The 26,252-nt window shown below is 38.7% G+C and overlaps 1 protein-coding gene across 2 annotated transcripts in view; it reads right to left on the bottom strand.

Moving 5' to 3' along the window:
• Nucleotides 1–2,539: 2,539 nt before the first annotated feature.
• Nucleotides 2,540–26,252, bottom strand: part of ush1c (Usher syndrome 1C) — a 35,392-nt gene continuing 11,679 nt past the window's right edge. The window contains exons 11-23 of one of the 2 annotated variants that reach the window (XM_041794673.1): nucleotides 23,780–23,922; nucleotides 21,308–21,373; nucleotides 21,057–21,214; nucleotides 20,410–20,459; nucleotides 19,518–19,682; nucleotides 19,297–19,413; nucleotides 11,357–11,422; nucleotides 10,430–10,471; nucleotides 8,776–8,829; nucleotides 8,584–8,683; nucleotides 6,119–6,228; nucleotides 5,872–5,927; nucleotides 2,540–2,976 (exon numbers count right to left, since the gene is read on the bottom strand). In XM_041794673.1, the coding sequence (XP_041650607.1) occupies nucleotides 2,964–2,976; nucleotides 5,872–5,927; nucleotides 6,119–6,228; nucleotides 8,584–8,683; nucleotides 8,776–8,829; nucleotides 10,430–10,471; nucleotides 11,357–11,422; nucleotides 19,297–19,413; nucleotides 19,518–19,682; nucleotides 20,410–20,459; nucleotides 21,057–21,214; nucleotides 21,308–21,373; nucleotides 23,780–23,922 (1,140 nt within the window). In that variant the 3' untranslated portion in view covers nucleotides 2,540–2,963. Of the gene's footprint in view, nucleotides 2,977–5,871; nucleotides 5,928–6,118; nucleotides 6,229–8,583; nucleotides 8,684–8,775; nucleotides 8,830–10,429; nucleotides 10,472–11,356; nucleotides 11,423–19,296; nucleotides 19,414–19,517; nucleotides 19,683–20,409; nucleotides 20,460–20,807; nucleotides 20,864–21,056; nucleotides 21,215–21,307; nucleotides 21,374–23,779; nucleotides 23,923–26,252 lie in introns of both variants that reach the window. The other variant, XM_041794672.1, reaches the window with a different exon arrangement.

Genomic DNA, 26,252 nt, shown 5'->3' on the forward strand with positions numbered 1-26,252 from the left:
TTTCCCCGACTCCTTAAAGGTGTCACATCCGAAAGAGAACCAAAGAGGTGAAGTCTCCCAAACAGTAGTTTCTCATGTGTCCAGGTCGCTGCACACTTCTGGCTGTCTCACTCTTGTTTGATCATCCGGAGCACACGCGGTACTTTAAGGAGGTAGGCTTGGAGCTGTCCTGGGTGCTGGACCAGGGACCGAGGAGGAGGAAGAGAAAGAGGAGGCAGAGGTGGAGGAGAGGAGGGAGGGGGGATCTTCCAGCTAAGGCCACCTGTGGTCTCTGTCTTGAAGCGTCTCTCGGTGGGTTAGAGTGGCAGAGGGCGCTCCATCAAACACAGCACGGAGGTCGATACGACGCTCAAAGTAGCAGCAGTCACGTATGCCATCATGAAGCAGGGTGGATTACTGCACACAGCGGTTATATAACACACAAGTGGGATGCTGCTCAGCCAACAACACATGTAACATGAAATGACGAACTACTCAGCTCCTGATGGTTCTGTTTTTCACCCTAACATGTGATGTTTACCAAAGTCAACTTGTCTCTGCTTAAAAATCCAACAGTGGCTCATCTAATAACATTCATTCTCAATTAAAGCAGACTGGTGAGCACAATTGGGACTCTTTTATTCAGTGAGTAGCTTCATATTTCAACAAGGAGCACTGTTGCCCCCTGTGGACAGTTAATTATGAAACTGGATGGATCCTCATGCTGGGAGTAAATGGATTCAGAAACACTGATGAAAACTGCAGACAAAGATGAAAGGTGGTGCTGAAAGAGGTCAATTTTTCTTACCATATGCATTTTTAAACCTTTTAACTAACTTTACATAGCAGTGTTAATAGATATAATTCCACGAGGAAATGCATTCACCCTTCTTCTCTGCAAGATGAGAATGCTTAAGTGATATACAGAGTCTATAAAAGTATTCACCCCCTTGGATGATTTACCCTTTTATTGATTTTATAAACCAATCATGGTCAATACAAGAACTTTATTCATCTCCGAAGGGAAATTGACTCATCTGGGATTCTCATCTGTTTACTGTAGAATTATAAAGTCTAATAGCTGATGGTTGAAAGATTTTCTAAATCTTTCTGTCCTAATTTGGCATTTTTGACTAAAAAAAACTCTTTTTAATGCCATAACAAAAAGTGGGTTTCTACAAAGTAATATCAATTAAATATGTAATATGAAATAAGTGAGTACGTAAACATTCACCCCCTTTAAAGGTCCAGCCAATTGGTGCTAGTAGTCTCACAATTTGAGAAATGATCACCTGAGTGCAGTGAATGTGTCTCAAGTGAAGTGACTGTAGTATTAAGATGCCTGTGTCTTTATAGGTTAATTAGTATTTGTTGCTACTATTACACCATGAAGACAAAAGAACACGCCAAGCAACTCAGAGGAAAGGTTAGTGAATAGTGTAAGTCAGGGGATGCATACAAAAAATTCCAAGACATTAAACATCCTCCAGAGTTCAGTTAAATCCCCCACTCAGAATGTGGCACATGTGTAAATCTGGCTGGATCAGGCCATTCTCACAAACTGTGTGACCGTGCAAGGAGACGAGTGAGAAAGGCCACCAAGAGACCTATGAGTTACAAGCTTCAGCAGCTGAGACTGGAGAGGCTGTGCAGACGATGACTGTTGACCAGTCGAAGCTCTATAGGACAGTGGCAAAGAGAAAGTCACGGTTGAAGAAAATTCATAGCTCGACTAAAGGCATGTGGGAGACTCCATGATCAAGTGGAAGAACGTTCTTTGGTCTGATGAGATCAAAATGGTGCTTTTGTCCATCAGACAAGACTGTGGCAGCATCATGCTGTGGAGATGCTTCTTGGCAGCCAGCTCTGGAAGGCTTGTAAAGGTACAGGGTCAAATGAATACAGCAAAATACAGGAAAATCCTGGAGGACAGTTTTATTCAGCCTGCAAGACAGCTATAGCTTGGGAGAAGATTTATTTTCCAGAAAGATAATGACCCAGAGCAAAAATGAGAAAGCTTCACAGTAATTGTTTAAAGACAACAAGGTAAACAGTCTGGAGTGTGAACACTTTTACAAAGAAGAATGGAGTAAAACTGCAGTGTTCAGATGTGCAAGCCTGATTGAGACCTATCCTCACAGACTTAGTGCTGTGATTGCAGCCAAGGGCACATAACACAGACTTGAAGGGGGGGATATTTATGCAGTCACTCATTTTAAATGACATTTTTTTATTTAATTGATGTTGCTTTGTAGAAATCGTTTTAACTTTGACATTCAAGAGTTTTATTTGTATTTTTTTGTCAAAGAAGCCACAGTATGTTAACCATGACAGATTTATAAAATACATAAAAGGATAAAACATTCAAGGGGATGGGCACTTTTCATAGGCACTGACTAAATGTAAAGGATAACTGTACCTAAAGCTGGTTTTCTTCTTTGGACAGCTTCTCAGTGCTCACAGTGTTATTACTCCTGCAACACCTGCATACCAACATGATGTTGAGAAAAAGCACAGCAGAGAGAGCAGAAAATCTGTATGCAAGACACAAACTCGTTCCTGTGGGTGTTAGCAGAGGTTTATTGGGCTTTAGAAAGGCAATTTACAGAGCACATATTGATTACAGTTTGCTTGTTTTACCTCCAGCTTTTTTGTTACACTGAAAGCTAAGACACGTGTTGTAAGGCAGAAAAGGTCAGGATGGCTGTGTTTGTAGAGAGGAAAAACATGTTGACATAAGTGAGGAAGAGTGCAGGAAAAATGACTCGATTCACATTAACGTGAGAAGAGTCGGAATGGTTTCTATCTGCATGGAGTAAACACTGAGGTTTCATTGAAGGAAAAAGGCAGGAAAACATCATCAGCTTGTTTTGTTTGTTGGTTGAGAATGTGAGGAAACTGACTCATTTTATTATGATGCAGAAAAGACGATAAGTAATAATAATATTCATCAGTCTGGCTTTCTTGGCAGGATGTTGATGAGTTTAGAAGAACGTTCTGCAAGAAAAAAAAAGAGGAAAATGGTTATTCTAACAATGAATATTATAATGTATGTTTATGTAACATGTAAGACAAGAGCAGATTCATTTTTAGCAGTAATGCCAAATAAAAGCAGTTAACCTGCTCTATGTGTTAAGCTGTGTATCCACCTCAGGAACTCTCCTAAGGGACAGGAAACAGAAGGGAGATGGGAATGAATGAAGTCTACAGGACTTCATCTGATCCCTTTAAAAGGTTCCTACCGGTGTAAGCTATTCAATTTTCATTCAAACAGTAGAAAGATGAAGAATGCAAGTATCTGTCAAGGTAATCTGCGACAAAAATATGTCATTTAAAACACCTGCAGCCAGATGTGTCTGCCTCCAAGTCATTTAACATCCTCTTAAGAGCATCCAATAAGAGCAGATCATTAAGTTTGAGGGCTTTTTCTAATCAAAAAGAGCAGCAATTTTTCTGAGTTCAGTGCTGACCTTTGGAACGGATGGTAAGAAAAGATCTTGAGACTGAAGATGATACGTCATGTGCTCTTTTGACTGATGTAGGTCAAAAGGTGTGAAGGGAGTAGGCTGAGAATAGACTTGTAGATAAGAATACACCAGTATTTTAGACCAGTGGTTCCCAACTGGTCTAGCCTCAGAACCCATTAGTCTTTTAATGGCAAACGGTGAGCCAAATTTCCCAAGATCTTAAGCAACCCATGTTTTAGTTAATTACAATCTTAGATGGAAAGAAATATACCCCCTGTCCCCATGGTAACGCGTAGATTTTTGCTGTTTTTACAGAGATTTTGAGAAATACTTTCTTATCATGGGAAAAACATGCTTTTTTATTGATAGAAAAGGAGATAAATGAGCTTAAATGTTGATAAAACATTCAAATTTCCCTCTATCACAGTAAAACAGGGTAAAATCAAATGTTGCATGCCCACTTAAGACGTTAGTACGTCATAGACATTTTAGCAACATTTTTTTTCCAGGCACACATTCAAAACCCACTGATTACTGCTCCACAACCTACTTCAGGGTCCTTACCCACCAGCTGTGAACAGGTGTTTTAGACTAAATTTAGACATAGAACCCCTTGAACCCCATGATACACATCATCCAGAGATGCTCACATACTGCATACTTTTGTTCTGGTCTCTATAATTCTCAAATAGAAGAAGTTTAGCACGACCAGGATTTTTCCAAGAACTGGTCACCCAGCCAAACTGAGCACTTGGGGAGAGGAGCCACAGTAAAATGGATGATTAAGACCCTGATGATCACTCTGAGTCAAAGAAATCCTGTGTGGAGATGGAACAAAGTTCCAGAAGGACAACTATGCAAAAAACTCCAAATGAAAAGCAAACGGGTTTTCATGTGTTTCTCACTGAGGAGAGTCTCCCATCTATCCACTCTGCAATAAGCCCATATTGTTTTATGGCAGAGAAACATATCAGCAAAGATCCAGAGAAATGGGAACCTGAGATAAATTTTGAGTTTTTTTTCAAAGGGTCTGACTCCTTACTGCAATGTGGTATTTCAGTTTTTGATTTTTAATTTATTTGCAAAAAAAAGTAAATTCTGTTTTCATTTTGTTATGATGGGGTACTAAGTGAAGATTAAAGATATTTTTTTCAACTGTAGCATCAGGATGCAACATAACAAAATTGTAAAAAGTGTAGGGGGTCTGAATACTTTCTCAATGCATCATAGCTGACACTGAAATATTTCTGAGCTGTTTTGCTCAAGTATGCAAAAAGGACTATTTGAATCACTCTTGGACTACAATTTCGTGTTACTTCTGGTGGAAACACAGCTTAAGGAAACATTTTTTGATTTCTTGCATGCTTAAGTCACTGCACATCAATGAAACATAAAACCACACAGGCAGGCTGGTTTTAAAAACACAACGTTTTGGTATTCAGAAATCGACTGAACATCTTTGGCTCTTCTATAATTAAATCCCCTCTGAAATAAAACCCTGAGATCATATAACTTTTACTGCAGCGGAGGAGGAATCCTAACTACAGGACTATCTGGTGTCACTTAGTATGTCTTTAAATGTCTGTGGATGTCAGAACATGTAACAGTCCCATTGAACAACATCAATCAGAACAACTGCTGAAGGCTGGCAGGAGTCCCTGGCTGCTTTCATGAGCGTCCATGACCTGATGACACGGTACAATACTACAGAGGCCACATATGTACATACGTGTTTATAAACAGCTTACTGGGTCAGGGTTTGGCAGATATATGGGGCGATGGGTCACTGATCGCATTAGTTGTAAAAGTTCACTTGAATAGCATTGCTGTATTGCTGCAGAGCACATGCTTTAGCATTAAAGAAACATCGCTCAAAGCATTTTTCAAATAGAAAAAGAGAAAACTGCATGCTATATAAGGTGTGTGCATAAATTTTCATGCTGACCTTTCATTAAAATAGCCAAGCTTTCACTATAATCCATAGATCTCACTTGTCCTCTTAGGAGAGAGGATGAATAATGAACACTTGTTTCTTCTGATTGACAGGGAGACTGTCACATGTGCTCAAAAAAGAAAAAAGGGCCAAACAAAGGCAAACAACACACCAAACATCTCCTCTTTTAGGTGCAGTGAGGAAGAAGAGGAGGTCAGGTGGATTACCAGGATGAAGGGTGAGGTAGGAGTAGAGGGAAGGCTAGTGCTGAAGCAGGTAGCCGTGCCTGTACAGAGTTGCACTGCCTTCAAACACCTTTGTGTTCGCAGCGGGACTGACTGATGCTGACTTAGGGCTGCATACACATGCACACACAGCCACACATTGAAAACTACACTTCTGTCCTGAATGATCACAAAAAGCTTCACAGGTGCATTTTAATAAAATCACATTATACATATTTGGACAGGAATGATAGATGTGAATGCTTACACTTCATCTTCATATTCTTTCGGAGGGGAAACAGCAATCACAACATCGATCCAGTCCTAAAGGGAAAAACAACAGTTGCTTTTTCTTTATGCTTAATCAGATCAATAAAAATGATCAACTTGAGTCGGAGCATGACAGCTACATGCACAAACGGTCAACCAGGGCTGATGGAGTGTAACTATAATCAATAAAACAACCCAGCTATCAGTGTGTTCTTTAAAAAGGTGTAAGCATGTAATTCTCCTACCCCTCCGCTGTTCCAGGCCCGAGCTAGAGAGTTTTGTCCCTCAGTCAATGAGGCATCGATCAGGATCTTCCCATTCACAGCCATGAGTTCATCCCCAGGTACGACGCCACCTACAAACCCAGCAGGGACTGTTAATGCCAAACACACTGATGCAGAGGTAAAATAAGTCCAATATGTGACATGTATGATGAACCATTACAATCAAACAGCATGGCATCCTGATATTACACGATGAACTGGCACAACAAATCAAGGCACATTCCCTACATTTCTATTCATACACTTTTAAGACGCCATAGATGCTGTTAAATTACATTTCTTAATATTAAATGAGTTTACAGAAATGTGATCTGGGGTTCTGCTTGAAAAGCTGTTTTTAACTTCTTCTAAGAGCGCTGTAAAAAATCTTGTGCTGCCTGAACTCAGTGAAGTTTACATATTGATTTGAGAGGTTCTGGTTTATCTATATGATCTCTCAGGATTATGGACAATTTAAATAAATCTATCAAAAATTGTACATTGTGTTGGGTTGGGACTCAAAAGTGGGTCACGAAGCTCTTTCCAGAGGGTCACAAATGTGTTCCAGGAAAAAAAAAGATGTTCCAAAAACCATATCTACGGAAGCCCTAGGTGGACATTCAATAAACACATATGTGTGTTTTGGGGGTTTTCCCTTGATGACGAGTAAATTTCAGTATATGTACAATTGTTATCCTGTCTTTGGATGAAGCTGGTTTTCCCAAGAAACTGAGGAAATCCCTCAAGAAATTACCAAGTTTCCAAACAGTCTTGGAGAAATGGAGACAAATTAGATGCATGCTTACATGATGTGCTTACATTTGTTTTGTCCTGTCACTTTGTTTAATGTTATTTTTTATTCAGAGTCCAAATAATTATTATTAAATATATATTAATGGTTGAATATTTTAAAAAATTGGGTCACAAGTTCTCTTAAGGAGGTCTTGGTGGATCATGATGCCTGACCAGGTGAGAATCAGAGAGATATAGTGTGTTTTACTTAAAATTATTTCTGTATAATTTGGATTTTAAACTTTGAAGAAAAAAAATCAAAAATGAATGATGATGATGATGAATGTTAGAGGGGTTAACCTCTGTAATAGCTGTGACAATTAATTTAATATATGTAGGTCAATTTCCTCATAAAAAATCTTTAGAAAAGAAGTGATTAAAAATATAAAGATCAGGTATGAAGAAGAGTTATGAAAATACTGAGCCTTCTCGTGTTTGCTTGGATTATCTTTATGGAACTTTATTGTATCATATTTATTTATGTATTTCTGTAAAATGTTTGAAAGTTTGTTTGTTCTGAAGTGGTTTGATGTTACAGATTTAGTTTAAAAGCTGTCTGGCTGAAGTTGTCTTGCAAAAAGGGTTGGCATAATAAGCATGAGCTGCAGCCTACGCCTTTTTAATTAGCTCAATCCCTCATTGTTTGTGTTGAAGGTAAATCTATGTATTTTGTTGGGGTTTGATTTAAAAATGATAATCAAAATAACTCCCATACTCGCTTGAAAAAAATAATTATAATACTGTTGCCTCTCTATGTCCCACAAAGGAAAACCATAGCATCAGGGAGCTCTGGATTATATCTATATCCAACCATCCATTTTCTTCTGCTTCTCCAGGGTCAGGTGTCAGTGGAAGTAGATGAAGCAAGTAAACCCAGACATCCCTTTCCCCAGTGATGCTTTCTGCTTATTCTGGGAGATCTCAAGTCTGTCAATACAATCACTCAAGCAGGATCTTAGTCTGCCCTGTGGATTCCTCAAAGTTGGATGTACCCAGAAGACCTTCACAAGAATGCATCCTGATCAGATGCCACCCTCCAGAAGCTCACTTTGACCTCTTGTATCCATGATCTCATTCTGCCACACACCCCAAATCTTATGGCCACAGGTGAGGGTCTGAATGTAGTTTGACTGGTAATCAAAATCTTTGCCTTCTAGCTCAGCTTCCTCAACATAAGCTTGGTACAACGCCTAAAATATTGCTGATGCTGCACCAACCCCTCCAAGTATCGACATCTCATCCTGGTGAGCACTGGAGCTGTGCTGTCAGATGCACAAGCCCCTGCTGGGTCAACCAATGCAAAGTGGTCCCAGGGGAACTGGTCCAAGACAAAGACTAATTCAACACGCTCTCATAAATTAGCACAAATGGAGAAGAGCTACCTCACCCAGAAGTGTTTTTATTTTAACATGATCATTTTAAAAACCCCTTACTGTTGCCACCAGGTAGGAATCATAAGTGATGAAAAAGCCACTGCTTACATTTTCCCTCTCAGAAAATTCACAGTGAGATGTTTTTTCATTACAAAGTGCTATGCAAGTTTAGAAAGAGACAAGACATAATACACTTTCCACAGACATACACAAAACCTAAGTTCCTCACAGAAGCTTTAGGGTAAAACTTTAAATAAAAAAATAAAATCAAAATGAACTGACCATGCTTATCTGCAGCACCACCTTCATACACAGAAGACACCACCAACTTTCCTAAAGGAGAGTCTGCACCTCCCTCCAGAGCAATGTCAAGTTGTCCAACCTGAGGGAGAATAGAAAAACACATCAACATCATTAGTCATGTTGTAAAATGTCTCTTTTAAAATGTGAGTCATCTGAGAATTCACACAGTACCTTTTTAATCCTGAGCAGTCTAACATCTCGCCCGTCTATCTGATCTGCAGAGAACTGTAAACAAAGAAAGTAAAATAAAGGGTATAAAGAGCAAAACAACAGTTTTCTAAGCATAAACAGAAATGCCATTAAGAAGATTATCTTCTACCCTAGGCTCACCAAAGAACAGAAAAAATGAGGGTCTAAGCCTAGAATCCATGATTGTCAAGTTTTTTGGCTCTAGATTGTAACCCTGCCAAGATGATGACTGCTGCTGTGTGAGGGTTTACTTACGGTGGCCTGGAGGTGCCATTCAAGATTACAAAGTCTAAGGTACTTTTAGCTAGAAACAAATATACATTAAACAAAAGTTTTCTTTATATTTCATGTGATAAATTTCCATTAGCAACACACTTCTAAACATGATGAAACAAATTTACATTATACCAAACAAATTTCCAAAAAAGTCCACAACAAAATAACAAAGTCTGAAATACTTTTACAAAACTTCCAGCATTTGGTACATTCCCTTCATAAGACACCACTGTTTGTAAATCTGTGCAGTATTTAAAAAAGTGTTCTAAAACTTGTAAGTGTGTCTCAGGTTATGGAAAAGTATTTCACATTTTGTAAAAGTGTTTACTGAATTCTAAATTTGTTTCATGAAATGTCAAAACGTTTTGGTTAAGAGTTTCAGACTTTGTAATTTTGTTTCAAGTTTTAAAAGGGTTTCACATTGTTATTTTGTATCAGACATATTTGTTTTTTGTAAAATGTAAAGTTTTTGTCATTTGTAAATGTGTTTCAGACTTTTGTTATTTTGCATCGCACTAGTACAATGCTTAGTCAGCTAGTCAGTCTGCAATGGCTCCACTACAAGTTCAGAATGCTGCTGCTCTTACATCACAGAAGGGTTAACTCCTTATTCCTTAAATCATAAATTAAAATCATGAAGGGCCGCTTCTTTTGCTGTTGCCAGGTCCAGACTGGCAACCAAAGGAGACCAGTCATTTGCCATTAGAGTCTCTAAACTTTAGGATTCCCTGCCAGAGGCGATCAGGGTGACACACTCACTCCATATTTTTGAATACTTATAAAAGTTATGTTTATAGGTAGGAAGTAGGCCTTTTCAATTTAAAATCCATATTAATTGTCTGAATTATTTAATCTGTGTTCATCCCTATGTATGTAATATTTCACGTGCTTTATCCTGTGCATTCAGCCTGTTCTTATTTTTTTTATTTTGATCTTTTTAAATCTGTTCTTTTCTTAATCTTGTTTTATTCCATTCTATTTGTCAAGCACCTTGTAACCTTGTTTAATAAATGCCTTATAAATGAAGTTGCTTTTATCATCATTAATAAAAGTATGTATGGTCAGAAATTATTGGTTGTTTTTCAGTCATTAACTTGGACTTTTAATATTACTTGTTTTGGCGTCACACCATTCCCAGTGTTTCCTTTGGACAACTGGTCAATTTATTTTGTAAGCAACCTTTACAAACATACAATGTTTTGGTTTATTGATACTTAAATGAAGAAAATGTTACTTTTTAAATCAGTAACAGATAATACTTGTTTGCTAGGACTTTGTATTGGTCAAATGGATTGAAACAGCCATTTATCAGTTACATTTTCTGTGTTTTTGTTCTGCTCAAAAATTGTGCATACAATACCATGGAGTATGGATCAAACTCTTCCTCGTATTTCTGAAATCCCTGAAAGGGAACCAAAACAGGAATCATTAAAACTTGTCAATTTGTCAAAAAAAGGCATAAAGGAACAATCTTTGAGAAATCTCTAAATGAAAGCTTAAAGTGCTGGTTAGATTTCCTTTGACAACCACTTCTATGTTAATGTCAATGCTACCCTGAACAACCATGGAGACAGTCAGTCATTAAGTCAAAAAGCGGAGCAGCTTTTAAAGCCTCACACCTTAAGAAAATAATTAAAAGAAGCACTTTAACACTCAAGATATTTTATCTGAAGGAACGAGACAAAAAGATCAAGAAGGACAGAACATTTATCGAGTCAGGGTGACATTTAAATGAAAACATTAATCTAGTGTTCATTTCCTGCCATTGTTCAAAGACTCAGTATTTGACGTGAAAATGAAATCACACATATTTCATGGTTTCATTCTGCAGACAGCACAGCAAACACAATAATGCACTGTGGCATTGGAGATAATGAAAAACAGTAAATCAAAAAAGACTGATGGCCCCTGCCTCATAGCAAAGTGAAGGTAACATTAAACAACAACAGTCCCTGGTGTAAAAAAACATCTGTTTCCCGTAAACGTTAAAACCCACCACACAGCACTGAGACCACAGCATGCTTCCCACACCATATGTTCACAGTGTTATAGTGTGCTCCAAATCGATAAAAGAGCGGTCATGCATGAGCTTCACAACTGGACCTAAAGGCAGCGATGACAGAGAGCACATGATGAAAAAAGAAAAGAAAAGCCATCACTCAGGCTTCAGTGAACCATGAGGAAGCCTGATGTGTGAGCAGGAAAGCAAAAAGTGAAGAGAGAAACAAGAGAAAAAACACTCAAGAGCAATAATTAATGAAAAAAGGTGGTGATAGGTATGGATTACTTGTCGTTTGGGGTTTGATTTAAAAGACGAGTTGAAAGGCACCATCCGTTTCAGCATCTCCTGAGGCTGAAACACAAGAAACAGATTTGACAAAAATACAAAAACAGAACAAAAATAACCTCACTTCTGCACTGGAAATATTGTCTATCACGCTAAACACCAGTAATATATCTTAATACATCAGCAATATAAGCAGAACAAAACTTTGAGGGAAATCTGTCTGTATTTAACATTCAAACAAAAACCCATTAATAAAGCAAGACAACTTAATTGAGCAATAGACACTGAGATGATAACACACCATTGAAAAGCTCTTATTACTGTTTGTGCTTGTTGTAAGATTAAAGGAAATTCTATCAACATAAGGGTGACAAGAATTCCCCTCCCCAACAAATACCCTAATAAATATATATATATAGCTGTCAAAAGTCAACATTTATTTTAATTTCTTCTTTGACTAAACCATAAAAAATAGGCCAACATGGTATCATAGCAAAAGACCTTTGTATAAACTAGTGCTTCCCCAAGTGTCGGCTGAGGCCCACTGGTGGGCCCTGGGAGTACTTCAAGTGGGTTGCGAGAGGCCTTTTACCTTACATAAAAACTATGAACATAATTTTGAAAATTAAAATCAAGCTTTAAAATACTTGATTACATGATAAAAAAAAGAAATGTTGAAGTAAAGAAGTAACAAAGTACAGCCAGAATATTTAACTTAGATTTCATCTTTTAAAACATTTATTTCGTCTGGTGTAAAAATTGGATGTCATGGTTTAACTGGTGCTGAATTATCTGGTGATGCTCTATTTAAAATTTGACTATTCTGCATCAGTGTTACTAGGAAATGACTTGTGAAGTCACAGCGTACATTTGAAGACATTAATATTAGAAAAGACAATAAAGGTGACTTTGCAGATGCCTGTTTAAACAAAATAAACACTGGGTGGCCATTCATTTTACTTAATGACTATTCCAACGCTTTCTTGTGGTGTTAATGTCTGAAGACAAGGCTTTTGCTTTGAAATTCTCTGTTTATGAAATAAGGACAAAAAGGTAAATACTTGTTTTTTTAAGATTTATTTTTGGGCCTTTCCTAGATAGAGGAGGACAGTGGATAGAGTCGGAAGCAGGGATGAGAGAGTAGGGAGAGAAATGCAGCAAAGGGCTACAGGCCAGATTCGAACCCAGGAAACCCGCTAACATGGGGCGCGACCACTCAACCATCTGCACACCAAAAAAGGTAAATACTTTGAGACTAATTTTGTGGTTGAATGAAAGTTTAGGTAGAGTTTTGCAATGATCATAGATTTATTTGCCAATCCATTTTTTAAGATTTATTTTTGTGCCTTTATTTGATAGAGGAGGACAGTGGATAGAGTCGGAAACAGGGACGAGAGCGGGGGGAGAGACATGCAGCAAAGGGCCTCAGGCCAGATTCGAACCCTGACCGTCCACGTACACAGGGCGCCTCAAACCACTAGACCACTTGTGCCCCTTGCCCTCCAATTTTGACAGTCTCAGAGCAGACAAAGCCTTGCTGAGATTTTTTGAGCCCCCTAACCCCTAGCACTAGGGGTTATGGACTAAACCAAAGTAAATGTATTTAAGGAGTGACCGAATGCTTAGATTACATGTTATTTAGTAGTTAGCAGATTATAAAATATGTTTTACCCAAAACTATGGCCCCCTGTCCCTCCAGCTTTTTAACTCGCTATTATCATTTAGTTACTCTTTAAGTAAGAGGTTATTCAGTGATGAATTTCATTTGTGTATCTTTTAACTAAAAATACTGCAGTTCAACACCATAGCAGCATCAGTCCTTCCTAGCCAAGTGTCAGAGATAAACTACAGACATGTGGCTGTGGGGAAAAACCTGTTTTATCTTTATCCTTTCAGCCTATTTTTCAAGACTGATGCCAGGAATCCTTTGTTATTTCAACAATATATTGTGTAACACAGTCCCTGGAGCTAAGTGCACAAGCCCTGACACAAAATAAGAACTTAAATCAGCAGCAATCACTTCAATATTTCCAATTTAGTTTCTTAAATACAGCATTTATAACTGTGTTTCAAACATTAATAATATAGTTGTGTGCTGTGGGGAAAATACATGATTTATGGCCTTCCATCATTCACCTACTACAGTCAGGGGACTTCTAATGCATTTAACCTGCAGCTGTGGAGCTGCTCTGTAGCTGAAGGTAGGGGAGTGTGTTTGTGCTGCTCAGCTTTCAGGTGGATGTGCAATCATGGCAATGTGAGGGAAAAGGTTTCTTGAGAGTTTTTTCATCAAATAAATGGAGTTTGACAAAATAGAAAATCTACACAGTTTAGTAAGAGCTTTTTTATCAGGAAGTAGAACTGACTCCTGTGTCATCTAATAACCACAAATCTGCTTTTAGCTGAACAGCTGGAGAGTCTGAATGAAAAACAAGGGCTGAGACAAAAGAGGCAGAGATTAATCCTTCAAATCATGATGCAATACTGTGTCAGATGTCTGAATGTTTGATGACCTTATTAAGCAGAGTCAAAGTTTTGTGTATGCAGGAGGTGTGTGATGTGAAGGTTTCATACCAGGCCATCAGAGCGGTGTGCAGATCTGAGCGGATCTGGGCGGTGGGTCTGGGACTGGGGCAGCATGACGGGTTTGGACATGACAGGGGCCGTCTGACGCCTCTGGTTGGGGGGACTAGGAGCTAGTTGCTATTTGGAGAAGACCATGTTTTCATGAGAGTTTTTCAGTAACAAGTTTTTTTTTTTTCACATCAAAGCATTTTTTATGAGAACAGTAAAAACCTTTCAGTATCATTTTTTCCCTTTTAGATATGAAAACTAATTCCTAAGCTTGATTGATACCAAGTATTCCTCCAATACAGACATAAAAAAAGTATTTTTTTTGGATGGTTAAAAACAGTTATCGCTGGCCTTTTGCAAGCATTTTATAATCAATACAATGTCTGTACTACCACACCGTTGTTAGTAATTATCATACAATAAAAATAAGGTTAAACCGGCAGATTTTAAGAGAATTGATCAACTCTGCATTATGAGTGTTTTTCAAAAAAACCCTTCACTGGATTTTTGGAGGCCCCTATAACTGTTTGTATGTTAAAAACTGAATATAGATGTAAGAAACTCCACAGCTATCGTTAAAAAAGGTGTCTTTGTGGAACTTAAAAGGGCATTTTTAAGGAAAAAGGACTCACCAAGGGAGTGCTTGCATTGGAAATGCGGCTGGCATGGGAGGTATTCCTCATTACCTGAGCCATAGTAAAATAAGATTTATCTTTCTGCCCCCTGGCACATACAGAGCACTGCAGGAACACCAATCTCCAGGATTCTCAGATATCACAGCATGTCTTAGGTATCAGAGGCAGTCAGTGCTGAGAAATGCCCAAGCAAACGGAAGCAGACATATTTTTTGTCCTTGCTGTACACATCACACCATGCCAGACGCCACTCAGTAAAACAATCCAGATAGCTACAAGCAAACATCAATAACATTAACTGCATCTCTGAATGCATTTCCCTTAGCCAGACCAAAAAATTGTAAATCAATGGCCGGCCAATTCAGTCATGCTAATGCAGTGTGTTGCCCTGACCTCATGCATTAAACATCCCTATACATAAAACAGAACATGCACATAAACCACATAAAAGGGAAATGAGTCCAGCTGCAGCTTTAAAATGCATCAACCTTGTCAGCTGGCTACATGTTTCTCTAAACTGCTGATGCAACTTTTCTCCATAAATGGAAAAAAGGATATTTGCCATCTATAGGCTGCAAATGTGCAAAAAAAGAGGGCTTAACAGATCATCACTCTTACTTCAGCATCTCTTACCTTTGGACTGGATGGGTATGACATTTCACTGGTGTTAGATGAGTAGATTCCTCCCCTAGGGAGGTACCCGCCTGCCTCCCACTCGCTCCTGCGCTCTGGAGGACTTGGAGGGTGTTGGAGGTGATGGTGATGATGCTGTCGAAACCCACTTAAGGTTCCAACTCGCTCCTCTGTATGCTGTGGGGGTGGTGGAGGAGGAGGTGGAGGAGGTGGAGGAGGAGGAGGAGGTGGTGGTGGAGGAGGGCGAGGAGCAGGCTGAGGGGAGGATGGAGGCCATGACGACTGAGGAGGAGGAGGAAGGCGAGAAGAAGTTGAGCGAGGGGCTTGGTGAGCATGAGGCTGATGGTGAGGCTGATGGTGGGGCTGTGGGTGCGGGGGAGGTCTGCGCCCCTTGTTGGTCAAAGTGGAGGCAGCAGAAGGAGGTTTTCTGGAAGCGGGTGGAGAAGGAGGGCGTCGCTGTGGGGCTGCTCGAGAAGTAGGAGGGGAATAGTTGGGTATGGTGGGGTTCAGTTTGGGTGAAGGTGGAGGGAGAGGTAAGGGAGGGGGAGGTTGACTAGTGCTGGGCTGGGTGGGGGCTAGTCTCTTCAGAGGGCCCCTTAGACTCTGATCCACCTCATCCAGGTTGATGTCGTCCAGATCAGTGGTGGCAAGGTGGAGGCCACCAGGAAAACGCTTCACCCTTGGCTCAGAGGCAGGAGAGCGCGGCGGGGAGAGCTGACAACAAAAATAAATTGTTTAAACTTGTGTGTGAATTCTCCTGAAAGACTCATTTAAAGAGTAACTAAAGGCCAGAGTTTCAGCTGAGGTACCCCTTGAATTTACAAAAACACCTTTAAAACGTCATGGAAATCGCTGAAAGGAGGGGAGATAAGACACACCCACTCTCCCCTACTACTGTCTCTTTTCAGCCACAATATCATTCAGTCTGCTGCTTTTCAGATTTGTTTATTAGCCATAATGTCATAACCATTCAAGGTAGACTTATCATGAGCTACCTGAGTCTGAAACAAGGATGTATGGTCATGTGGTAGACACAAGTTTATATGTTAGTGATCTAATTTTAAGAAAAACAGGGTTTATGTGCTATCTCAGTCTAGGCTTCTGACTGGTTGATGCTGCCTTTACCCACGAAACTTCTGCGAGCTGCTGCTACTACTGAACTTAACGGTCACTTTTCAACAAGACCATTTAGATGAGAAAACAAATTAAATAATCATGTGGAATACACAAGCAAAAACATTATCAACTGAGTTTAAAAGAAGGATAAGGTTTATTTGCAATTTTGGTTAACAGCACGACATCACCCACACTCCTGGAGTGTTGCAGCAGCATCTCTGATTGCTGGAGCCATGGATTTAAGCTGTAGGCTGCTACAGTACAAGTAAAGTTAACAGTCATGGAAAAAGTGGGCATTAACTTTTGCGATCTGTAGTCATGACAGATGGCACCGCATGCATCACTTACTATGAGATCAGGCAGTAGATTTTTTTTTCTTTTTATTCAGTTGCAACAGCCTCCTAACCCCTAGCCAACAGTTTCAGCCTGTAGAGAGCCATCACTGTGCACATTTGGAAGAAGTAGTCTGAGGGTTTTGTGGGTTAACTGTTCCATATTAGCCAAGATGTCATGTATTTTGTGGCCCCTTGTCCCATATATTGACATTATTTCTCTGTAACACTAGACAACACTTTATGTTTGTTTTGTCATATAAGGACATTTCTCTAGTGTGTGAAAAGACTAAATCCTCCTTGCAGCTGTTAAGAGCAACAAGAAATATGCATCAACACATGAATTTGGTGAGTCATGCCTCTCTTTCTGATTTAAAGTACTTTTTTATTATCACAAGGCTCCAAGCTCTGGTTTATTTTACCATTTATTTTAAGGTTTATTTAAGTGGCTTACAGAGCATCCCACATAGGGATATAAATAAATTGTTATGGTTTTATTCATTTCCTACAATACACGCTGTGCTTAACAAATTTATTACACCAACACCCAAAGTAAGGTTTATGTCACAGTTGCCCTAAATTAACAGCACTGGTAAAAATTGGTAAAACCAAAATCATTTTTTATGTTTCTGCAATGGTTAATACACCAATATGTAGAAGCTCTTTAACCCAAATGATATTTTTTAATGCTAAAATATAATTATTATTGTTATCCATGAATTTTCAATTTTACTGATTTACAAAAAAACTGAAAAACTAGTAAAGCACATTAATATTTCTTGATTAATATGTCAAATTATAGTTATTTACTTGCATTCCTGAACAGAAAAATTAGTTTTAGTGGTTGAATGTTATGCTTGATTCATTTCTGACTTCTCAGAGAAGTGAGCCGGTTCAAAATCTGGGTATAAAAAGGTGAATTCAGTTTGAAATTTCTCATTCCTTTTCAAAATGGTAAAACATGGAGAGCTCACTGTAAATGAAAGAGTCCGCATTAAAGCACTTCATGATGCTGGATGGTCTCTGAGACAGGTGGTCTAAAAAATTTGTTAAGCACTTTATATCTAAAATTATACTCAGATGTTTGTGGTATAACATACAGAGCAGAGGCTATTTTTGGGGAAAAAAAGAAGTTTGTTTGCATAGGCTCTTTCAGTTTTCATAACACTACAGACATTGGTGTTTGAAAAAAGGGGAAAAAGTCATCATAGATTCCTTTAAGTTGCTTTTTTTTACAAGTCAATCATCTTTGTTTTTTTTCTTTGCTGTGGGAAGAAGCTATCCCTATTGGACTGGAGGGGGTCTCAGGAGGCAGAACATGACATAAAAATAACAATGTATAAATTGCAGATGAAGCAATAGTTTACATGACAGTTTTTTTTTTTTTCATTTTTATAAAGGCTACAAGTACCTCAACATATTCACTGTATCAACCACACAGCAGAGAAAAATTCGGAGGTTAACAGAAGAGACAATGAATAAGTTTCATTAAGTGCATGGCGATTGCAGCAGCCGTGCATCAGTTGCAGGATATAAACATCATCACCCCCTCCCACTTACTGGCGGTGAATTTTCCTAAATATTTACTTCCTGACCCCATGTGGAAAATAACAAGGGGGCTGACAGGAAAAAGCTGTTTGTGTTTTCACATGCAACTCACCCTGAAAATTTCTCAAAATTTTCAGGAGTTTCCTCTCAGTGTGAAAGCATCATCTGTCTTTCTGTCCATCGGTCTGTCTCTAACCATTTCACCCTCTCTGTCTCACTCTCGCCACTTTATGGGCTGATTCATTCACAGCAGATGGCTGTTTATCATCAGTCTGGTCCATATTGGGACCTCTACCTGTTCAATGCATCTTTTCACTTGCCAATGTTGTCACGTGTCTGTTTAAGACAGATTTATGTTGGGTAAGTGTTAATAAAACACAAAGAATACAGCCTTAGCCAGCTCCATAAGCCAATTTCAATGACATAAATTTTGTTGTGTGTTTGCTTTATGAGAATAAAAATATGTACGAACCACAAGTATGTTAATATTTTCCCTCTAAGAATTCCAAAAATATTGCATTCAATTATTGTTATACTTACATTATTTAATTTCTCCTCTTAGGCATCCAATTTGCTGTGAAGTTACTTAAAGTGTTTCACATAATGAAAATAATCATTTCACATGATGTATCACAGCTGACATGTACTAATTATAATGGTTATTTCCTACGTAAATAAATGAGTGAAACGAGCCTAAGCTTTATCCGATACTTTCTTAATTACTACTTTATATACTTTTATTCAATTAAATTTGTAAATTTAATTCATTTGAAAGGTATGTATAGCTTCTATGTGTTTTTCTTGCTGGATGACTTTTAAATACAGACTTGGATAAACTACAACTGCTACTATAAGGCAGAAAATATTTTTTTTGGCCATTAAAGCCTAAACAGAAAGACTGAGTGCTACTGAACTCTCCTGCCCTGCATCATTTTACCCAGGAGCTCACTGCCATTTCAAGAGTAAATATGTTTTAAGACCTACAGAAATGGCAGGGAAAGCTTGCCCTTGAGTTATCTTTAACCAAGCTAAGCCACAGCATAAAACTGCTGAAAAGATCTGAGAGTAGAGAGGTTTCCAGAAAGGAGGCATCACTCTGTACCTCAGGGGATTCATTCTCCACACAGGAGATCTGCTCCAACCGAGTCTGGCAAAGACGCTCCACCCAGTGCTGCACCTTCTCCGACTCCTCCAGGTCTTCTCTCTCTGTCTCTGAAACCTGGTACAGAGGCAGATCCCAAGAAGATTACAGTAAGCCCTCCACAGACAAATTCACAAATTAATAAATCCACATTAGGCTTTGCTTATCTCTGGCCTTCGTACCTCCTGGACCAACCGATTGATCTTCAGCTGCTTCTCTCGTTCATACATCTCCTCCTTCTCTTTGGCGAGTTTCAGCTCAAACTCCATCTGCTTCTTGTTTTTCCTCAGCTCCTGGAGTGTGTCTGTGTTTGACACTTTCTTCTTTTTCTTTTTCTTCTCTCCTTTCTGGGGTTTTATTGGTTAGTCAATGCAGGGAAAAATATCTACCACAGCAAAGCCCACAGCAGGACATGCATATACAGGTAATGACACCACACTGTGTACGTTAAAATGCGACGGCGTATAAGGGCCACTCAAAAAAAAAAAGGAAATGTGTTAATTTAGAAAGAAAATAAATCAAACATTGTTGGGTCAAAAAGTTGTGAATTTACAAGAAAAAAACTACAAATTTTTGAGATTATACTACTATATTTTTTGAGTGTTAAACAACCTTAACCTTTAATATACAGCGTTTGGGAAAGGGCAGAGGCTTTGAAAAAAACTCGGAGGGTGATTGGATGAACGTTCTGTCTGTCATATCTTTACGGGCCAGAGCAACAAAACGCATGACGTAGCCGCTACTAAACTGCATGTACACAGCTACCGAGGAATAAACTCCATAGAGAACAGCATAACGCCGCAAACCATGGCGACTGTAGACATGTTAGTACACGACTTTTGTCATTTTTGAAAAGAAAACAACTCACTACTCACTCCCCACAAAATTAACTAATCCTTTTATCTTTTTAAAGTGACCCTTTTATGCCTTTGTCTTAAAATTACAACAGAAATCAATGATCACTTCAACAACCACTTTGTCATGTAGGTAAGCACTAAAAACAATAAAAGAGTTTCCTATTTTTCCTCTATTCACCACTCCAACCTCAAACAGTATTCAGTGAACAGACAATACCTTGCGCATTGATGGCAGTTTCCCCTCATATCGATAAAACCAGCCAAATGCTAAGGATGGAGATAAATACAGGTCACCATTAACCTCCAAAAACACTGCAACAATTCAGTTAAAGGAGCATAACACAGCACACAAAGATTAAAACAAATGAAAGCCTTCTCCATTGAGTCACACTGAATAACTGCTAGATTTAAAATCAAGGATTCAAACTGCACAGTAATGATGCAAAAAGCTCAATCTAGTCAGCTGATAAGGAAACTTATTCTAATGATTCTGAAGCTCATTGTTTAAGAGATTTCTTATTTGGTTGTCAAAGGAAATCCAGCACTTCTCCTCGTGTCAAGGTTAGCACAAACATCCTCCTATCACAGCTGCAACAGCTGAGGCTTCTCACTCACTTGTCCGTCATCCTCTTCCTCCTCGTCTTCCTCTGTGACCGAGCTGGTTTCATCAGCTTTAGAGATGTGGCCATAAACAGCAGCACAGCACACAGAAGTGACAGAAAGAGAGCGTGCAGAGAGGAAGGGAAACAAAGTGAAACACATGCAAGAGTAACTTATAAAAAACTGTTTTCAGGGGAAAGTAGGTTGAGAATAAAAAAAAGCTTTCATGCAATTAAGGACAAAGATTAATTCAGGTGGTCTTACGTGAACTCTTTGCCTTTGGACTTGCTGAGGCTTTCTTATCTTGTGGGGCCGGTGAGGAGCTCTTTGGGGTGCGAGGGCTCTTGGGGCTCTTGGGTCTGTCTTTGGCTCCCCAGTCTTCCTCCCATTCTCTGTTCTGCTTCCTCTCCACAGCCTCGATCCTAGAGGAGACAAATAAACGATTGATTCCTTTAACATGCCTAAAAGAAACAACAAATTAGCCCTATTTAGACATTAAAAACACAAAGCCTTACTCCTCCATCTCCTTCTTGTAGCGCTCCTCTTCTTCTGCAGCTTTCTGAGACATCTCCATCTGTCTCCTGTTAAACACATGATCAATATATAAACTACATCATGACGTGCTACAGTACAGGACTACAAATACAGAAACAACAGTTCACAGCTACAGCGTCACTCCTGCAACATATGAAACATAGTGCCATATTTTATTCTGGGATATTACTAGCGTCAAAGCACGGAGAAAACTGAGTGTGGAATCTAAATTTATAATGTCTGTGAAGAAATGATTTGTACCATGAAGAGTAATCTTATTTGATGATGTACAGTGCTGTGAAAAAGTATTTTTCCCCAACTGATTTCTTAGTTTTTGCATATTTTTCACATATTTGTTTCAGATCAACAAAATAATTTTAATATTAAACAAGTATATACAAAATGTAGTTTTAAAATGAGGGTTTCATTTCTAAAGGGTAGCCATCCAAACGTACCTGTTCCTGTGTGTAACTGCCCTCTCCTTGTTAAATCATGAATTAACTGTGATTAACCACATTTTTGGAAGGCTGAGTTCAATTTCACTGACCACACCCAGGCCTGGTTACTGCCAGACCTGTTGAATCAAGAAATTCCTTAAACAGAACCTGTCTGACAAAGTGAAGTAAGCTAAAGGATCTCAAATAGCAACACATCATGCCAGGATCTAAAGAAATTCAAGAGCAGATGATGAACAAAGCTATTGACATCTTTCAGTCTGGAAAGGGTTGCAAAACCATTTCCAAGGCTTTTGGACTCCAGTGAACCATGCCGAGAGCCATTATCCACAAATGGAAAAAACTTGGAAAAGGGGTGAACCTTCTTTTTTAGGCTTGACCGGCCTACCAAGAGTGCACTGACAACTTATCCAGGAGGTCACAAAAGAAACTAGAACACCTAATGACCTGCAAGCCTCACTTGACTCAGTTAAGGTCAGTTTATGATTCTACAGTAAGAAAGACAACCATGGGAAAGTTCCAGGGCCAAAACCATTGCTGACCAAAAAGAACACAAAGGCTTGCTCCTGATTTACAAAAAAAAAAAACATCTTTGATGATCCCCAAGACTTTTGGGAAAACATTCAGTGCACTAACAACGCAAAAGAAGAAGTTTTTTGCAAGGTGTGCATCCCATTACATCTGATCTAAAACTATCACAGCATTTCATCAAAGGAACATCAAACCAACAGTCAAACATAGTGGTGGAAGTGCGATGGTCTGGGGCTGCTTTTCTGCTTCAGGTCCTGGACGACTTGCTGAACCATGAACTCTGTTCTCCACCAAAAAATCCTGAAGAGGGGCGCAGGTGGCAGAATGGATATAGCGCGTACCCCATGTACGCGGGCGGCCCGGGTTATAAATCCAGCCTGAGGCCCTTTACCGTATGTCTCGCCCCACTCTCTTCCCTGTTTCCAACTCTATCCACTATCCTCTCCTCTATCAAATAAAGACACAAAAATGCCCAAAAATAAACCTTAAAAAAAAAAAAAAATCCTGAAGAAGGGTTTCTGGCCATCAGTTCGTGACCTTAAGCTCAAGCACACTGAGGGTATGCAGCACCAAGGCACCAGCGAGTCCACTTCTGAATGGCTTAAAAAACAAGATAAAAGTTTCATAATGGCCTGGTCAAAGTCTGGACTTTAATCTGATTGAGATACTGTGACATGACCTTAAACCAAAGTGGCTTTATTTTGAAAATTATTACAGCAAAGAAAAGTGGGCCAAAATTTCTCCACAGCGATTTGAAAGACTCACTGAAAGTTATCACAAATGCTTGCAGCTGCTGCCACCAAGGGTAATTATTTTTCATACATGAATGAAGTCATCTTTAAAAAAAAAATAGATAGAGTACATTTTGTATTAACTGAGCTTTTCTTTGTCTAACATTAAATTATGCTTGATGATCTGAAACAGTTAAGTGTGACAAATATGCTGAAAATTATATGTATTCTATTGTATCGAACCATGAACTTGTTTCCAGAAACAAGCATTTGCTCTGAAATATGTAACTTTTTATAAATTTTCAGGGTGAGGATGCAGTGATTTAGATTATTTAGATCTGCACAAACATGCAGTAAACTTGTGTGTTTCTGTGTGTGCCTGTGTGAAATAACTGATGCTGTCTCTCCCTAGTTTTAAATAGAAATTACATTTACGTCATCAAACCAACCTCATTTCAAATGGGGTCAGACATGTGTGCATCAACTGACTTCCTACCAGTGAAAAATGACAGACATCTGTTATTCTGGGATCAACAGAGTTTTCTATGTACAAGTTAAAAGCTATCATTCTTTATATTTTGAATTAAACTGATCAAAAGTCTGCAGTCCCAAGGAGTGGAGTTGTTCACTTCAAAGACATCAAACCACATTGTGTCCATACATCACAACTCAGACTCTTGTTCAGACACCAGCACTGCTTTCGTCTTTCTGCCACGAAACAAAGATGAACACTCACTGCCTCTCCTTCTCCTGCTGCTCTTTCAGGATTTTGTTGGTCTCCAGAGCCACCTTCTTCTGATGCATCAGCTCCTGTCGGTCCAGCTCCCGGCGGGCCTCCACTGCCAGACGCTCCTCATCTGTCATAAACAGCTCGGCACCCTGGGAGAGTGGCAAAGTCACTGAAGATAATTAATGACAAACCAAGTTCAGCAGGGTAACTCACACGTTGTGGATCTGGATACCCACAGGCCTGCAGCGGGCTTTTAGATAAGGTGGAGAAAGGAGAGGTTATTTATGTTAAAATAACTTTATCTCTATGTGGGAGGAAAGAGATGGGATGTATGGTGAATATTTATCACATTTCACAAGCTTTGCTTTGATAACAGAGATCAATTTGTCACATAAATCTGCAGCTATTTTAGTTTGGAACACATCCTTGAATTTTAACAAGCTTCAGAGGTGGTGGATGAACCAAAGAAGTACAAATGATGACACAAAAACACACAAATAAATGCTGCAGACTGGCAGTGGTGCAAACATTGAATAAGATGCTACTGCTTGTCACAGTCACAGCACTGAGGCGAACAACCTGTCAAGCAACTTGACTGATGATGATTATTGTTTCTGCACAAGGCTGGCTGAGAAAACATGGAGGGTCCTTGGATGTCTAAAAACAGTATGGCACATAAATCTGAGCTGTGCAGGAATGCTACAGGCTGAAGGTAGGAGTTTTCATTTGCACACCCACAACAGATGATCCGTGACCAGATTTAACCTCTGATACAGCGATATTTTAAGAGCTATCAAAGATGATGAAGCAGATTTTTACCTGGTTCACAGGTTTTCCTGCATTGAAACAGGATTTTCACATCAAAACATAATAGCACAATATCTGTGTAATGTGCCTAACTTAGTTTTTCCACCTGGACTACATCCATTTCAGTTTTACTGAAAATTCGGAATACTGCATGTTTGTTTACTATGTTTCGCCTGGTAAAATCATATAAATACTTCTATGCTTCTATTGGTGTTAACTGGATTACCAAATTGGATTGACACATGCTGTATTTAGCTAAATCTAATGCAATCTCAACCTTAGACTAGGCTTGGTTGAGAAGATACAATGGATCAAAAGTTGAAAATTCTCCTGGGATCAAAAGATTAATATTTGAGGAAGACACTAAACTTCTAAACCAAACCCGCAGATATAAACCTGAAGAGATGGACAATACATTTATAAAGTGGAAAAAAGAAATAATAGTAATATGCATACTCGTGGAGATAGAAAATGTTTAAGTTCTTGAAAAACAAAGAAAAATTGAATACTGATAATAAATCTAAGCAGACACTTTGAGCTCAGACATTTCTGTGCAAAGATTATATTAGAGGAATTTCAGCAGAAGGTAAAGAGGTCAGTGGAAAAATACGCTGCAGCATCAAAGAAACAGTCAAAAATTGTTCTTTTTAATTGTACAGATGTTTACTGAAATTAAATGGAGGTAAAACAAACATGCAGTTTGAAGTTACAATTGAAACTAGAACCAACTGTGTCAGAATAACTTCCATCCTATGAGTAAAACACTACAGACATCCGCTGTGGATGCATGAGTGCCTGCCACTCACATTTTCTGGATATGTATAAAAAATCAGTTATTCTGGGAGTTATTCAGATGTTTTTAGGAAGCTGTGTGATACAATATTTCCACAGATGGTGTATCTAGTCCCGATACCAGTGGCTTTATTCTGAAAGGATATCATCTTCTTCAAAATCCAAAAACTTTTTTGTAAAAAGGTCAGGGACTATGTGAAGTGACCACCAATGCCCAGCACAGTGATTAAATATGCTAGAGGAGCTATAATTAATGGAAAAGCTGACTCACTGTTTAAGAACTAAATCAAGGATCTACAATGCTGGGAACTGGACTGAACACCGAAAACTCAGCTGCACTGCAAAAACAAAATTGTGGAAAAACTGTAAAAAATTACTTTACTTGGAAACAAACAATTGAATGAAGTTTCTATAACTCAATTTTAAGAAGCTGCAACTGAAGTTAACTTTTTGCACCTTGTTTATCTGGGCTGAACTGGCCTAATTAAAATGCTTGTTAATAATTCCAGATTTAAAAAAAAATGTCCACAATCTTTTTTCAGAGTGTGGGAAAAAACCAGAACTAGATAAAGGATGCAAGAATAAGGTGCCTCCTATTTCATTTCTGCAACATTTACTTGTGTTTTGTTGTGCTTCATTGAAAAATACGGCACTTGGAAATGTTCAGCATATTGTACAGGAAATCTCTTATTCATATCACACATTGTTGGAAAAAACACAACTTCAATGCAAAACAAAGACCGAAATGAATGGACTGGCCTGAGAAAAGGTTTGATCAAATAAATCTAGTCCATCACAAACTAATTATACATTTTTAATCTGTATAGTACTGGTTAAATATATTGAACACTTACATTTTGCTTTTGAATTAATTTTGCTA

This window comes from Cheilinus undulatus, linkage group 9, assembly GCF_018320785.1.
Source record: "Cheilinus undulatus linkage group 9, ASM1832078v1, whole genome shotgun sequence".
In the NCBI taxonomy this organism is placed as follows: domain Eukaryota; kingdom Metazoa; phylum Chordata; class Actinopteri; order Labriformes; family Labridae; genus Cheilinus; species Cheilinus undulatus.